Source organism: Pelophylax lessonae, assembly GCF_965119305.1.
Source record: "Pelophylax lessonae genome assembly, chromosome: 4".
In the NCBI taxonomy this organism is placed as follows: Eukaryota; Metazoa; Chordata; class Amphibia; order Anura; family Ranidae; genus Pelophylax; species Pelophylax lessonae.
The window spans coordinates 654,019,851-654,037,547 of record NC_138771.1 but is presented as its reverse complement, the minus strand read 5'-3'; the positions used below and the strand labels follow the sequence as shown (position 1 = coordinate 654,037,547).

General features: G+C 47.6%; 1 protein-coding gene across 1 annotated transcript; it reads left to right on the top strand.

Annotated features, from left to right (window-relative positions):
- Nucleotides 1-9,891: 9,891 nt before the first annotated feature.
- On the top strand, nucleotides 9,892-17,297 carry LOC309553985 (beta-1,3-galactosyltransferase 5-like; the record flags this gene model as incomplete). Its single annotated transcript, XM_082255504.1, has 2 exons — nucleotides 9,892-10,474; nucleotides 16,840-17,297. 2 exons carry the CDS (start codon nucleotides 9,892-9,894, stop codon nucleotides 17,295-17,297), a joined length of 1,041 nt encoding a protein of 346 aa, XP_082111630.1.
- Nucleotides 17,298-17,697: the final 400 nt, after the last annotated feature.

The following is a 17,697-nucleotide window of genomic DNA, read 5'->3' as shown; positions in this document are numbered from 1 at the left end:
AATCGCCACCAGTTGCCCCACCCAACCCTTACCCTGTCCTGCCCCTAAGTCCGCCCCCCTAAGCACGCCCTCAGAAATTATCTCATGAAATTACACTGTTAAATGTTTTATGTAGAATTAAGTTTCAAAAATAAATATTACCAAATATATCAATATTAACATAAAAAATATCAATACTCATCAGTGCAGCCTCATCAGTGCCTATCAGTGCAGCCTCATCAATGCTTATCAGTACAGCATATCAGTGCTGCCTTATCAGTTCAGCCTCATCATTGCCCACCAGTGCAGCTTATCAGTGCCCATCAGTGCTGCCTCATCAGTGGCCATCGTTGCGGCCTCATCGGTGCAGCCTCATCAGGGGCCACCAGTGCAGCCTCATCAGTGCCCATCAGTGCAGTATATCAGTGCTGCCTCATCAGTGCAGCCCCATCAGTGCAGCTTAAGGTTGCCACCTCATTGGTGGCCATCAGTGCAGCCTCATCAGTGCCCATCAATGCAGCCTTTTAGTGCCCATCAGTACTGCCTTATCAGTGAAGCCTCATCATTGCAGCTCACCAGTGCCCCCTCATCAATGCAGCCTAATCAGTGCCCATCAGTGAAACATATCAGTGCTGCCCTATCAGTGCAGCCTCATTAGTGCCCATCAATGCAGTTTATCAGAACCCATCATTGCCACCTCATAAGTGGCCATCAGTGCAGCCTATTAGTGCCAATCAGTGCAGTATATCAGTGCCCATCAGTTCAGCATATCAGTGCTGCTTTATCATTGCAGCCCCATCAGTGCTGCTTATTAGTTCTGCCTCATCAGTGGCCATCAGTGCCGCCTTATCAGTGGCCATTAGTGAAGCATATCAGTGCCCATCAGTGCAGCCTTATCAGTGCCCATCAGTGCAGCCTATCAGTACCCATCAGTGCAGCCCCATCAGTGCTCATTAATGCAGCCTATCATTGCCCATCAGTGCAGCCTACCAGTGCCCATCAATGCAGCGTGGGACCACTGATAAGGCAGTACAGCTGGCCCTCCTGCACTGGGCCCCCTCCATTCAAAAGGGGGGCGCAGACACCTGCCAAGCAGGAGGACTGGCTATATTGCCTTATTGCAGACATCCATACTCTTGTTCCTCCCCCTGCAGCGCTGCTGGCTTCTCCTCCCCTCACTTACTTCCTCCGGCTGTGCTGCAGGAGAAGCAGTTTTAGCATCCCTCCCTCTGCTGCCTGGGCCCCCCTTTGTGCCACCTTCCCACCTCACCTCTTCTCCCACACAGGGGGAATTTCACGATGAAAACCTGGGGGGGGTGCGAGCGAGAGTGAGTGACCCTGAATGGACACTCTCTTTGTACGGGGCCATACACCTGCACTGACACCTGTCAAATAGCGTTGGGCAAAAATTGGCTGTTGGCCAATTCAGTGAACATCCGAATTGACAGGGCGTTTGACCATTTGTTTGGCCCGCCGAACGACCACAATGCACTGCGTCACCGCACTGGAAGTCCTGATTGGCTGGAGCAATGAATGAAAGCTTTACCCAATCAAGGCACATAGCACTGTCAGAGTCATGATTGGACACTGTCATGATGACTCTATCTAATCAAGGCTCATTGCTCTAAGTCCCACCCCACACTATAAAAATATTCCTTCATAGCGGCCATTTACAGTATGATATTGGCATGGACAGAGATAGAACTGCGCTCTGTTCAGTGCTGCTAGCAAGTTAGTGTGCTATTGTAATTCTATTGTGAGTGTAAAGTATCAATTTAGTGTGCATCTAGTGATAGTGCAGGTTTCCGTTAGTGCACGTTTAACGCAGTATATTTCAGTACGTTAGTGCACGTTTAATGCATTATATTTCAGTGCGTTAGTCAACGTTTAACGCAGTATATTTCAGTGCATTCAAGCGCATTTAATGGAGTACATTCCAGTGCGTTAGTGCAAGTTGAACGCAGTATACTTCAGTATGTTAGTGCACATTTAACGCAGTATATTTCAATGCAGTATATTTCAGTGCGTTAGTGCACATTAACGCAGTGTACTTCAGTGCACTGGTGCATGTTTAACGCAGTATATTTCAGTGCAGTATATTTCAGGGTGGTAGTGCACCTTTAACGCAGTATATTGCATGCAGTGTGTCAGTGCAGTTTTACTGCAGTATATTATTGTGTGTCAGTGGAGTGTGTCTGTGTAGTGAGTACTCAAGTTAAAGTTCACCAAACACCACTTTCCATTGATTAAAGTGCATCCTCGTACACATTTCAGCATATTTATTACATTTTGTTAATACCCCCCCCCCCCACCCCCCAATCATGTCTGGGAGACCAACAAGGAGAGGCAGACGTTCCCATGGCACTGTGAGGGGGCCAGCAGCATCTGTGTCCACAAGTAAAGGTGGTCGTGGTCATTTCTCAGGCAGGGCATCATTTCCTCTGTTTAGTGATGATGCCCGTACTATCCAGCCACAGCATTCAGAGGAAGTGGTGGACTGGCTTAGTAAACCACCTCATCCTCTGTCACCCAAGCAGAGACTAGTGCACAGTCCACTGCAGCTGCCAGAGTGTCTAAAGCCTCATACACACGCAACGAATTTCCGCAGACCGATCGTCCGTCTTTTGTCCAGAGTCGTTTCTGTTGGTTGGAATGTGCTGTAGACTGCACACAAATTTTACCACACTACAGAATTCTACTTCAGAAGTGATGTCATGTGTTGGATTGCTTTGTATGTGTTCTTTCATCTCCAAGCATGCCTAGTCTTGCTCATAAGATTTTTCCCCATCGAAATCTGTACTAATGAGACGAAAATCGGACGTGTTTTGATGGTCGACAAAAATTTTATAGCCTGCACACCATAATTTTTTCGGCCGAAAAGTCGGAGTCGGTTGTCGGAAGCATCATACTAACAAGCCGAAAATCGACAGATCGGTGATCGGACGAAAATTCCCGGACGAATTTCCACTCGTGTGTACGGGCCTTTAATCAGCCTCCTTGTCCACAGCTCTTCCTGCCATAGACCCAGCATCGTGCATGGAGGAGTCAGCTGAGTTATTTCAACACAGCGTCAGCCACTTGCTCCTTGACGATGCACAGCCATTACTTGATTCAGATGTTGGTTCTGAGTTTGAGGAAGGTAGGAACATGAGCCTGCAGTGAGGGGAGAATACTGGTAAACAACAAATTGGCAGTCATGTTCCCCCTAGACATGTGCAGAACAGAAAAATGTGTTTTGTTTCGTATATATTAGTTATGTTACTAATTTTGTTTCGTTTCATTTTCGTTAAATTTCGTTTATTGATTTTCTTACAAATTCCAAATTTTTAGAACGTTTTGAATTTGGATCTGTCAAAAATAACCGCCACGTCCTTAACAACGGATTAGTCATCAGCTGTCAGCGAACTTCCCCACTGACATTGACAAAGCAACGCCGGCAAATTTTTCTCTTTAAAATGGCATCAGGTCCCCCTCAAAATCCATACCAGACCCTTATCCGAGCAGGCAGCCTGGCAGGTCAGGAAAGAGTGGGAACGAGCATGCACCCCCCCTTCTAAATCATAGCAGGCCACATGGTGACGCAATTGACCCAGGATGCCCTGGTCAGTAATGTCACAAGGGAGTGGAGTTACCCACTGATGTAATTGAGTGACTCCGCCCCTTAGCTATTTAGGAAATGTAAGACGGAGGAGCAGGCAGTCCGCAGAAAGCATTAGTCGAGGCTGGAGCTTTTTTTTATTTTTTCCAAGTTCAGCAGTGCAGCCTGATGATGATCTACATTGAGGGGGACATTGTTTTTTTCATTTTTTAATAAAAGAATTGTCAAAAACTTGTTTACTATCTTTATTTTTTGGCACCCCCATACTCATTCACATGGGGGGAGGCCAGGATCTGGGGGATTCCGACCAGGGTTGTTGGGAGGAGGCCCTGGTCCCCATCAACATGCATAATGTGTGTCATGGCCTCCATTATAAGCCCATATGACAAGGTGACAACGCAGGCGTACAATTTGTAGACAGGGACAGAGAGTTGTCACCCTCTAATTGGAAGTGGCTGAATGAAGTCCTTCATGGCAGGATCACCAGGGATTATTTTAATGAAAGCTGAAGAAATAAAAGTATCAAAATGACTTTTGAAATTATATTAATATATACTGTAAATGCGTACTGTCAAGTGTGTGGTCAACCTATAGGTTCATTTTAGGAGTTAAGAGAAAGGTTGGTGTAAAATGTACATGATATTTTTATTTTTTTCTCGGTGTGAAGAATTCAGCTAAAACTACCATGGCAATTTTATTTAACTGAAAACTGATATAGTGAAGGTGCCCTACCTGTCATCCTGGCCCTGGTACAAATGATCCTGGCACTAAGCCCTGATTTCATGAATGTAATTAGTTCCACAATGATGTGAATGGTATTTGTGATGGTATTTCCAGTCCACAGTCGTAGAAGGATTCCTGGAAATTACATGACAATATACTGTGTAATTATAACACGGCAGAGAAGAAACCTGAGTACGGGAAGGTGTGGCCAACTGGCAACTGATGGAGGGTTACAGGTCAACTCCAGGTAGATTAATAGGACACACATGAACTTAGCTTTGTGTTTATTATTGCATCACTAAGAGGTCTATTAAAAAAAAAAAAAGCAAAATCTGAGTAAATGTCACAATCATTCACCCCGCCAAATTCTGACCATATTTTGCATAATACACTGTTTTCCTTTGATTGACAGCTCCATCTATTGGCCATAATGTAATATTTCCCCCACTGAGGTATATCAGGAAAAATACAACATGATGTCCACATACTGTAAATGGTAATGACATTCATCCATCAATTTTTTTTCTCATAAATAGATCCCTAAATATACATTTTTTTTTCAAGCCGTGTAAGTGCTTAAATCTGACCCTGTATCAGCCTTTTGTATTCCCTGTACAGCTGTCAGGACCTGGATGGATCACCTGCTGGTGGCACTGTGGTTTGCAGAGTAGAAGATTGTAGTTCTGATGTTCACCAGCAGGTGTGTCCCAGTAGCCAGCAGACCCCAGTATTTAGTCTCCACCTGATGCTGACTGCTGGGATGGTATTTAGTTCCTCCTCTACAATTTTCTAGTGCTTCATTGGTTTCCCATGCTAGCCAAATATTGCTTGCTGTATAAATGAATCCCTGGGCTTGATTCCTGCCTGATCCTGTTCCTGGCTTGTACCTGTACTTTGTATCTTTCTGCCTCATATCTGCTGCCCCAGACTTTGTTCCCCCTTTCTGACTATTCCTTACACCTCCAATTTTACCCTGTTGTCCGGTGTCCCCAATTTTGTATATATTGTATATATATAGTTTGCTAGTTAGGCTTTCTGTTACTCAGTTAGTTTGCTTGTTAGTAGGGGTGGGCCTAACACCCCCCTGTTCGGTTCGCACTAGAACATCTTGAATAGGGGAAAAGTTCTAGTGAACATGCGAACTCTATTAAAGTCTATGGGACACAAACATGAAAAATCAAAAGTCCTAATTTTAAAGGCTTATCTGCAAGTTATTGCCATACAAAGTGTGTGGGGACCCAGGTATTGCCCTGGGGGACATGTATCAATTCAAAAAAATTGTTTTAAAACAATGCTTTTTAAAGGAGCAGTGATTTTAATGATGCTTAACGTGAAACAGTAAAAATGAAAAATTCCTTTAAATATCGTGCCTGGGGGGGTCCCTTGGTCTGCCTGTAAAGTGGTGCATCTGTACGATGTATAGAGGCTGCTGCAGCAATACTGACATTTCTAAAGGAAAAAAGGTAATTTAAACTTGCTCGCGGCTGTAATGTATTGCTATTTCCCAGCAATAAAGATTTTAAAAATTACCCTTCGGGTCTGGTATGGATTTTAAGGGGAATCCCTTGCCAAAATGTAAAAAAAAAAAAATGCCATAGGGTCCAACCCAAAATCCATACCAGACCCTTATCCGAGCATACAGCCTGGCAGGTCAGGAAAGAAGGGGGACGAGCGAGCGCCCTCCCCCCTCCTGAACCATACCAGGCCACATGCCATCAACTTGCGGGGGGTGGGTGACAAGGGCCTCTTCCAGACAAGGGCCTTTTCCTGACAACCTTGGGCTGTGGCTGTGGTTGCGGGCAGGGGGGCTTATCAGAATCTGGAAGCCCCCTTTTACATAGTACCCTTACCCATTCACCAAAAAAGTGTTAAAAAGTAAGAAACACAGGAAACAGTTTTTGACAACTCCTTTATGAAAAATCAAAAATTAAAAAAACAGTGTCCCTCAATGTAAATCCACCTTCAAGTATGATGCCCGCAGGACACGAAAAATAGAAAAAATTTAAAACGCTTCCTCTTCTTTAGAGGCCTCCCAAAAGAGGCGGAAGCATTTTTCATTTTTTTTCTATTTTTTGGGTTCAGCAGGTGTAGTGATTGACGATGGATTTACATAGAGAAACATTATTTTTTTTATTTTAATAAAGAACTTGTCAAAAGCAGTTTCCCATGGTTACTTTTTGACACTTTTTTGGTGAATGGGTAGGGGTGCGATGTACCTGATACCCATTCATTGGGGGGGGGGGTAAGAAGCTGGGGACCCCCTCGTTAAAGGGGGCTTCTAGGTTCCGATAAGCCCCCCACCCGCAGACCCCCACAACCACAGCCCAGGGTTGTCGGAAAGAGGCCCTTGTTCCCATCAACATGCAGACAAGATGCTTTGGGGGACACCGCAAAGCACCCTCCCCATTTTAAAGGGCAAGTTGCCTGGTATGGTTCAGGAGGGGGGGCGCTCTTGGAAGTTCCCCTTAATATCTGTACCAAACCCAAAGAAAGGGCCTGGAATGGATTTGGGGGGGGGGAACCCACGCAGTTTTGTTTTTCTTTAATTTTGGCATGGAGTTCCGCTTAAAATCTGTACTATGCCCAAAGGGCCTGGTATAGATTTTGGGGGGGGGGGGGGGGAACCCAAACCATTTTTTTTTAATTCTGTCATAGGGTTCGCTTGACCACTTAAATACAGGGCACTTTCACCCCCTTCCTGCCCAGACCAATTTTCAGCTATCAGTGCTCATTGGTATATAGGGGAAATATTGGACAGCTTGGCATGGCACCGCTCATGAACTATAAGTGACAGGGACATAAAACTTGGGGAGCACAGAGAAGGGACCCTGGACTACAACATATCTATACATTTTAAAAGTGGAGTATGCCTGTACACTACACTGACTGCACTAAACTGACTGAACGCACTATCCACTAACTACCTGCCTAATCTCTATTGTCACACACTATACACGGCTGCGGTGTAAGCAGTAGCCTTATATAGTATTGGGCGTGGACTTAGCCCCTGAGCCAAGATTGGCCAAAGGCACTCTGCCTTTGGCCAAACATGGCTCTCACAGGACATTGTGCTGTGATTGGCCAAAGCATACAGTTCAGGTTCATGCTTTGGCCAATCATCAGCAATCTAATCTGAGCAATCTGCAAGAGCGCAGTGCATTATGGGGCGCTCATCGGCGGGTGAACTTCCCGCTGAGCACCCCATTTGTTAAGTTTGACTTGAACACACAGCTCATCCCTACTTGTTAGGTATTTTGTTTTTTCATTTGGTTGACTCATATCTGCGTGTTTGTTGTGTATACTGTTTACTGGTGTTGTTTTGGATGTGTTTCACTGTAATAAACTTTCTTAACCCCTTCCCGCTGTCCCCTCCAGGACCTTTAAGGGGTTCTTAATGCCACAAGGCAGAGGCGGGCATTCTGATCATGTGACCACTGTGATTGGCAGTTACAGTGGCTGCAAGATTGGAAAGCTCCTGATCACAAGTGGTTGTAAAGCCACTGTATCATAAACATACAATTGCCACTGTTAGCTAACATTATGTGTCCCAATATCTGTGCTTTTAAAAACAAATGCCAATTTCTACCTTATATTACAGCGTCTCTCAGCGCTCACATGACTACTTGGCTCTCTCCTCTCCCAGGTTAATAACTACAGCGGGAGGGGCCGAGAACTTCTGCTGATGTCACCGAGGGGGAGAGGAGGAGAGAGACGAGCAGTCACACGAGCACCAGGAGGCGCTGTGAAATAAGGGGAAATCGGCATAGTTTTTAATAAAGGACAGACACTGGGACACATAATGTTAGCTAACAGAGGGGATTGTATTTGTATGTTTATTAAACAGGTATTACAGCAGCAAAAAGGGAAAGGGGGCAGAGCGGCACAGACTAGCTGACAGGCAGCGAGGGAGGAGGAGGGGGAGAGAGGACAGAGCAAATGAGGTAGGCACGTAAACTGACCACGGTGTCGGCGGCTGAGCAGCCATGATAAACCGTGGTTGGTTTACAGGGGGGGAGGGCAGAACCAGGCAGGATTAGCCAGGTATTATATATGTTACAAGGGGCCAAATGACACAGCACAAGCTCTGTGTGCTGTGTTACCCTAAAAAATAAGCTTGTGCTGTGTAAATAGGCCCCTTGTATCATATATAATACCTGGCTCTCCTCACCTTGAATTCACGAGCGTTGTGTTCTTGTATTTTCCATCTCCATGCAGCTTAAGGAAGTGTTCTCTTAGTTTTGCCGGTGCTAGACTAGAATTGCAAATCATGCAGTTAGGACGCTGACTCCCATCACGTTCCGTTATACATGTGAATCCATATTGTACATATTCGTCCGACCACTTTCTTTTTTTGCTCGACATAGTTAGTATGAAGGGATTAATACTAAGAAAGAAATCACTTGACGTACCATCACGACAGTTACAATTTGACTACTGGGCGTGCCAAATTCCCTGCGCACAGATAGGCCAAGCGATGTTGCGTGATCACCTGCAGCCAATGAGCGGGACGTGTCATCACAAATCATATGAGTCGGGTGTGTGTCTTGACCTCCGCCGAACCCGCGAGACTGACTCACCGAACCCCTGGGGTTCGATCGAACCCAGGTTAAGAACCACTGCTATATGATCTACTGCTAACACACATCGTTCGATCCCCCCAGGGCGACAGTACCGTTCCCTGTCACCTGTGGCCATGATCGTCCCGATGTGAAGTATCAATACTACTGGCATATTATTGTGACTGTATTAATGTGTATTATTACCACCAATGTAAATTATTTCCCTACCAATCCTGTATATCATATTCCCCTCATATGGGATACAACTGTTGTATGCTTTTTTCTCGTTTTTTTATGTTTTTAAATGCATTGTAAAATAAAGTATGTGTTTGTATTCTTTGTCTCTGAAAGACTCAACGAAATGTGAAGGTTGTGGTGTGAGTTGATTTTTTTTTTTCATTTATTTGCCTATTTTATGAACAGGAAGGATACAACTCATAAAGGCCAACTTAACTTTCAGCTTTAATCCTCTAAATCCATTACAAGTGCATCAAAACAAAAGGTGAGCACGGTCTTTTCAGAAAGCAGTCACAGCCTGAGTAGAAAAGCCTGTTCCCTGTCAACATGCTGCAGAGAAGGATGCTTGCTCGATGTGTGGAAGCAGTGGTCTCTCTACAGAGGTCCAACACACACCCTACTGGGTCCAACTTATAGCTGTGCAATGAGTAGATCTAATGCCCCCTGCTGATTGAAGAACTCTAGCTCTGAACTCAGAAAGGGATGTGTCAGAGAGACCACTGCTTCCACACAGGGAGCAAGGGTCCTTCTCTGTAGTTTGCTGGCAGAGAAGAGGCATTTCTACTCAGGCTGTGGCTATTTCTGAAGAAAACCAACTGGAAGGTAGGGCTGATTTAAACTGAACGTTCAATTAAGGATTTATCTGCTGTTGACAAAAATGTGAAAATAATAAAATAAAGAAAAAAAGGACACAGTATGTTTCAAAAAAGGGAATTAAATAAATAAAACATTTTAGTTTTTTTTTTTTTTTTTACAGACTGTATTAAAATCCTTGCTGTCTCTATCCAGGGCACAATGAGACGTAAAGGAATCCTCATGAATGCCTCCTTGTTCTCCATCGCGACTTTTCTGATGGTGAGATGGATCATGAACAGCAGAGGTATCCCCCGAACGATGCGCTTTGCCCCAACACCAGCCAAAACACAGCCCCCCATAATGAGGCAGTCAGTAACCCTGTCCAATGGCACTTACACTTATCATCTGAACCTAACAAGTTTTGAGGCGGAGTTCCCCCATCTACAGAGTTACAAATGCAGACTCACCCTGGAGCCAAACCAGGAGGAACAAGGAGCAACCAACCAAAAACTGCTGATTCTGGCGGTGAAATCCCAACCCAGTACGGGAACAAGGAGGTCAGAACTGCGGAAGACATGGGCTAAAGAGAGAGAGATAAATGGATACAGACTTAAACCGATATTCTTGTTGGGAACGACGGATGTGAAAGGACAAATGGAAATTGTGAAATTTGAGAGCCAAGTGTACGGTGACATTCTACAATGGGACATGACTGAAGGACACCATAACTTGTCCTTGAAAGAACGGTGCTTCTTGGAGTGGTTGTATCTGAAGTCACCTCAAGTGGATCATATATTTAAAGGTGAGAGATGAATAACCAAGGCTAGGCACACTAAGGTATTTCTCAACAAGCACTTCTCTAATTATGGGCAGTGGTGTATTTTGGTTTTGTGCTGCCCTAGGCAAGACTAAAATTGAGCCCCCCCCCCCCCTCCTATGTAAATATGCCCCACTCCTTTTTTAACGGATGTTGCTCCCTCCAAAATTAAAGGACTACAAGTCCCAGCATTAACTCCTGAGATCTCATGGGGGGGGGGGTGAGAGAGGGAGAGAAGGGTGAGGGAGAGCGGGTGGGTGAGGGAGGGAGAGAGAGGGGGGATGAAGGAGAGGGGAGTGGGGGGAATTTAAAGAGTGAGAGGGCGGATGAGAGGGAGAGAGAGAGAGGGAGGTGATAGAGAGGGGGTGAGAGAGGCGGCTCTAGCAACCAGTGGCCAAGTCTCAGGTGGAGGGGGGTGGGTGGCTTTTTTTGCTGCCCCCCTGCAAAGTGCCGCCCTAGGCCTGGGCCTTGTTGGCCTAGGCCAAAATACAGCCCTGATTATGGGCATTGTGTAGAAATTAATCCTCAAAATTCGCAACAGAGATACTGAAATCTTAGCTTTTTTGCTTTTACTTTCTATGGAAGCAGAATATTGGCAACCTGACAGTCCTGTACACTTCTACTCTACACAGTTGGTATTTCCATGCTGTTAGTAATCAAATGTAGGCATTAGAGTGGTACAAAACTCTGCTTTACCACTAACACCACTATAATAAGGCTTACCTGAAGGTATGGTGAATATCTCCTAAACTTATTAAAAAAGAATAGCGCGCAAATGCAAAAGAAATAACTACCAAATCTGAAGAGAGTCCATAAATAAAAATGGGGGTTTGGTCCCACCATATGGCCATATCGTGCTCAAGCCCACTACTGCGTCAAAGTACCCCATTATCAGAGTTTAGGAGCCTCTCACCCCACTCCTCTCCTGTGTGTCTATGTCTCTGCAGCCTCTCACCCCTCTCCTCTCCTCTCCTCTCCTCTCCTCTCCTCTCCTCTCCTGTGTGTCTATGTCTCTGAAGTCTCTCACCCCTCTCCTCTCCTGTGTGTCTATGTCTCTGCAGCCTCTCACCCCTCTCCTGTGTGTCGATGTCTCTGCAGCCTCTCACCACTCTCCTCTCATGTGTGTCTATGTCTCTGCAGCCTCTCACCCTCTCCTCTCCTGTGTGTCTATGTCTCTGCAGCCTCTCACCACTCTCCTCTCATGTGTGTCTATGTCTCTGCAGCCTCTCACCCCTCTCCTCTCCTGTGTGTCTATGTCTCTGCAGCCTCTCACCCCTCTCCTCTCCTGTGTGTCTATGTCTCTGCAGCCTCTCACCCCTCTCCTCTCCTGTGTGTCTATGTCTCTGCAGCCTCTCTCCCCTCTCCTCTCCTGTGTGTCTATGTCTCTGCAGCCTCTCATCCCTCTCCTCTCCTGTGTGTCTATGTCTCTGCAGCCTCTCATCCCTCTCCTCTCCTGTGTGTCTATGTCTCTGCAGCCTCTCACCCCTCTCCTCTCCTGTGTGTCTATGTCTCTGCAGCATCTCACCCCTCTCCTCTCTTGTGTGTCTATGTCTCTGCAGCCTCTCACCCCTCTCCTCTCCTGTGTGTCTATGTCTCTGCAGCCTCTCACCCCTCTCCTCTCCTGAGTGTCTATGTCTCTGCAGCATCTCACCCCTCTCCTCTCTTGTGTGTCTATGTCTCTGCAGCCTCTCCCCCTCTCCTCTCCTGTGTGTCTATGTCTCTGCAGCATCTCACCCCTCTCCTCTCTTGTGTGTCTATGTCTCTGCAGCCTCTCACCCCTCTCCTCTCCTGAGTGTCTATGTCTCTGCAGCCTCTCACCCCTCTCCTCTCCTGTATGTCTCTGTAGCCTTTCACCCCTCTCCTCTCCTGTGTGTCTATGTCTCTGTAGCCTCTCTCCCCTCTCCTCTCCTGTGTTTCTATGTCTCTGTAGCCTCTCTCCCCTCTCATCTCCTGTGTGTCCATGTCTCTGCAGCCTCTCTCCCCACTCCTCTCCTGTGTGTCTGTCTCTGCAGCCTCTCCCCCTCTCCTCTCTTGTGTATCTATGTCTCTGCAGCCTCTCACCCCTCTCCTCTCCTGTGTGTCTATGTCTCTGCAGCCTCTCACCCTCTCCTCTCCTGTGTGTCTATGTCTCTGCAGCCTCTCACCACTCTCCTCTCATGTGTGTCTATGTCTCTGCAGCCTCTCACCCCTCTCCTCTCCTGTGTGTCTATGTCTCTGCAGCCTCTCACCCCTCTCCTCTCCTGTGTGTCTATGTCTCTGCAGCCTCTCACCCCTCTCCTCTCCTGTGTGTCTATGTCTCTGCAGCCTCTCTCCCCTCTCCTCTCCTGTGTGTCTATGTCTCTGCAGCCTCTCATCCCTCTCCTCTCCTGTGTGTCTATGTCTCTGCAGCCTCTCATCCCTCTCCTCTCCTGTGTGTCTATGTCTCTGCAGCCTCTCACCCCTCTCCTCTCCTGTGTGTCTATGTCTCTGCAGCATCTCACCCCTCTCCTCTCTTGTGTGTCTATGTCTCTGCAGCCTCTCACCCCTCTCCTCTCCTGTGTGTCTATGTCTCTGCAGCCTCTCACCCCTCTCCTCTCCTGAGTGTCTATGTCTCTGCAGCCTCTCACCCCTCTCCTCTCCTGTATGTCTCTGCAGCCTTTCACCCCTCTCCTCTCCTGTGTGTCTATGTCTCTGTAGCCTCTCTCCCCTCTCCTCTCCTGTGTTTCTATGTCTCTGTAGCCTCTCTCCCCTCTCATCTCCTGTGTGTCCATGTCTCTGCAGCCTCTCTCCCCACTCCTCTCCTGTGTGTCTGTCTCTGCAGCCTCTCCCCCTCTCCTCTCTTGTGTATCTATGTCTCTGCAGCCTCTCACCCCTCTCCTCTCCTGTGTGTCTATGTCTCTGCAGCCTCTCACCCCTCTCCTCTCCTGTGTGTCTATGTCTCTGCAGCCTCTCTCCCCACTCCTCTCCTGTGTGTCTGTCTCTGCAGCCTCTCCCCCTCTCCTCTCTTGTGTATCTATGTCTCTGCAGCCTCTCATCCCTCTCCTCTCCTGTGTGTCTATGTCTCTGCAGCCTCTCACCCCTCTCCTCTCCTGTGTGTCTATGTCTCTGCAGCCTCTCACCCCTCTCCTCTCCTGTGTGTCTATGTCTCTGCAGCCTCTCACCCCTCTCCTCTCCTGTGTGTCTATGTCTCTGCAGCCTCTCCCCCCTCTCCTCTCTTGTGTGTCTATGTCTCTGCAGCCTCTCACCTCTCTCCTCTCCTGTGTGTCTATGTCTCTGCAGCCTCTCTCCCCTCCTGTGTTTCTATGTCTCTGCAGCCTCTCTCCCCTCTCCTCTCCTGTGTGTCTATGTCTCTGCAGCCTCTCACCCCTCTCCTCTACTGTGTGTCTATGTCTCTGCAGCCTCTCTCCCCACTCCTCTCCTGTGTGTCTGTCTCTGCAGCCTCTCCCCCTCTCCTCTCTTGTGTATCTATGTCTCTGCAGCATCTCTCCCCTCTCCTCTCCTGTGTGTCTATGTCTCTGCAGCCTCTCACCCCTCTCCTCTACTGTGTGTCGATGTCTCTGCAGCCTCTCACCCCTCTCCTCTCCTGTGTGTCTATGTCTCTGCAGCCTCTCACCCCTCTCCTCTCCTGTGTGTCTATGTCTCTGCAGCCTCTCCCCCCTCTCCTCTCTTGTGTGTCTATGTCTCTGCAGCCTCTCACCCCTCTCCTCTCCTGTGTGTCTATGTCTCTGCAGCCTATCTCCCCTCCTGTGTGTCTATGTCTCTGCAGCCTCTCTCCCCTCTCCTCTCCTGTGTGTCTATGTCTCTGCAGCCCCTCTCCCCTCTCCTCTCCTGTGTGTCTATGTCTCTGCAACCTCTCCCCCCTCTCCTCTCCTGTGTGTCTATGTCTCTGCAGCCTATCTCCCCTCCTGTGTGTCTATGTCTCTGCAGCCTATCTCCCCTCCTGTGTGTCTATGTCTCTGCAGCCTCCCCCCCTCTCCTCTCCTGTGTGTCTATGTCTCTGCAGCCCCTCTCCCCTCTCCTCTCCTGTGTGTCTATGTCTCTGAAACCTCTCCCCCCTCTCCTCTCCTGTGTGTCTATGTCTCTGCAGCCTCTCTCCCCTCTCCTCTCCTGTGTGTCTATGTCTCTGCAGCTTCTCTCCCCTCTCCTCTCCTGTGTGTCTATGTCTCTGCAGCCTCTCCCCCCTCTCCTCTCCTCTGTGTCTATGTCTCTGCAGCCTTTCACCCCATTCCTCTCCTGTGTGTCTATGTCTCTGCAGCCTCTCACCCCTCTCCTCTCCTGTGTGTCTATGTCTCTGCAGCCTCTCACCCCTCTCCTCTCCTGTGTGTCTATGTCTCTGCAGCCTCTCACCCCTCTCCTCTCCTCTCCCGTGTGTCTATGTCTCTGCAGTCTCTCATCCCTCTCCTCTCCTGTGTGTCTATGTCTCTGCAGCCTCTCACCCCACTCCTCTCCTGTGTGTCTATGTCTCTGCAGCCTCTCCCCCCTCTCCTCTCCTGTGTGTCTATGTCTCTGCAGCCTTTCACCCCATTCCTCTCCTGTGTGTCTATGTCTCTGCAGCCTCTCACCCCTCTCCTCTCCTGTGTGTCTATGTCTCTGCAGCCTCTCACCCCTCTCCTCTCCTGTGTGTCTATGTCTCTGCAGCCTCTCACCCCTCTCCTCTCCTCTCCCGTGTGTCTATGTCTCTGCAGTCTCTCATCCCTCTCCTCTCCTGTGTGTCTATGTCTCTGCAGCCTCTCACCCCACTCCTCTCCTGTGTGTCTATGTCTCTGCAGCCTCTCCCCCCTCTCCTCTACTGTGTGTCTATGTCTCTGCAGCCTCTCACCCCTCTCCTCTCCTCTCCCGTGTGTCTATGTCTCTGCAGTCTCTCATCCCTCTCCTCTCCTGTGTGTCTATGTCTCTGCAGCCTCTCACCCCACTCCTCTCCTGTGTGTCTATGTCTCTGCAGCCTCTCACCCCACTCCTCTCCTGTGTGTCTATGTCTCTGCAGCCTCTCCCCCCTCTCCTCTACTGTGTGTCTATGTCTCTGCAGCCTCTCCCCCCACCCCTCTCCTCTGTGTCTATGTCTCTGCAGCCTCTCACCCCACTCCTCTCCTGTGTGTCTGTGTCTCTGCAGCCTCTCACTCCTCTCCTCTCCTGTGTGTCTATGTCTCTGCAGCCTCTCCCCCCTCTCCTCTCCTGTGTGCCTATGTCTCTGCAGCTTCTCCCCCAGAGGTGCAGTCACACATGATAGGAGGGTGGGGAGAGATTACAGAGATATGGTTACACAGGAGAGAGGAGGGGATATTTGTATTAATGTAGCACTGTCCCCATAGGGCTTGCTGTGTGTTGACTTCTTAGGCCTCCCTCTGATTACCTGAAGATCATTACTTAACAAACAGTCCAGGGTATTTGGTTTTGTATTTATTGTGAAACTTGGATGGGAGAAGGGAATAGTGGGATAATCCAACTGAACTATTCATAGTAGATAAGGACAACTCTCACTTGGCCTCACCAGGTTATTTGTTGAAGAAAACAGACTGCTTTGACCATACGGCCTCTTGTATGGAAGAATTAAGTCTTGCTCTCTCTAGCAGCAGACTTGATGCAACTACTTTATCTTCAGGATACCCTCTAGCATCCCCTTGACTGACACCCATCCACGGACTCTTCCAATGAAGGGGACAGCCCTCACGTGTCTCCCTTCCAGTCAGCTCTGCAGGACATCCAGGCTCAGCTCCTCTCCGACTTTCAGGCCATCAGGTCGACTACCCAAGGTTGCATGGCAGCTTCTACAGAGGAGGGGCAGAAGCCCCCTCCCCCTGGGACCCTGCTTTCCAGCCGTATTTGCCCATGTGCCCTTGGCATTTATAAAGTCACCCAGCATGCACCGAGGCACTTTCCTCTGCCAATCGCCAGGGCTGTAACAATGCTTGTGCCCTCACTTGTCAGGTTTCCTCCCACTGTCTAATACACCTCTCTTCTGGACCAGCGTGAAACATTCAGACAAGCTGAGCTGCACCTGAGCACCATGAGCAGACCCTACCAATGGATCCTGCTCTCTGGTAAGCAGAGAGCAATCTAAATTGACTTGGCAATCTTCCTGGTAAGCAGACAGGCCCAAAAACTATACATTCTTCTAGCACCTACCTAGGAGGGTGGTACATTAATAAAATAATATGTCTCTGCATGATCGATAGATAGATAGATAGATAGATAGATAGATAGATAGATAGATAGATAGATAGATAGATAGATAGATAGATAGATAGATAGATAGATAGATAGATAGATAGATAGATAGATAGATAGATAGATAGATAGATAGATAGATAGATAGATAGATAGATATGGTTAATGATCTTTATACATATTAATTAACTTTTTCCTCCCTACAGTTGACGATGATGAATTTGTGAATCCAGACGTGATTGTACAGTATATTACAGAAAATGGATCCCCAAATACAATTCATGGTTTTCACTATCATAGGCCACCTGTCATGCGTGAGACCAAATACAGCATCACAAAGACACTGTACCCCCAGGAACATTATCCAGGTTTTGTCTCCGGAGGCGGTTTTCTGTTCCCCGGAGCCTCAGTGAAGGACCTGTACAAGGCCTCCCTGCTACTCCCTGTTTTCCCATTGGACGACGTATATTTTGGATTTCTCACTGTGGCAGCCAACCTATTCTTTCAACATGACAGTCGCTTCTACGTGAAAGGATTAAAGTACGATGTGTGTAGGTACAAAGAAGCACTGGTGGTCCATGGTGTTAATGAGGAGAACATGGCGCGGGTATGGCAGGAAGTACAGACCAGCGAGTGCCGCAAGGTCAACGTCACGTCAAGTTGACAGACAGACGTACAGACAAAGGACTGCCACAAACGGGAAAAAACTCATTGGAAAAACTCATTTCACTCAATGCAAGGAGTAAATCACATCTGACTGGATGGTGGTGGCTAAATTATGGATCCACATTTTTAGAATATTATTAGTTATTTATGGGAAGGCAATTTTAAAGGTCTTTATGAGCCCCATATTGTGACATTATTATTGCAATTTTTTTTTTTAAAGGGGATAGTTGACTAAGAAAATATGATTGAGGTGCTCCATATTGGGCAACTGTGATCGGCCAAGATACCACATGATCGCCGTGCGATCACACTTCACAACATTCACAAATGGAATCCATTCATGAGATCACTGTTTACTACTGTGCGCAATGTGATTGGTCACCAGTGATCACATTGTA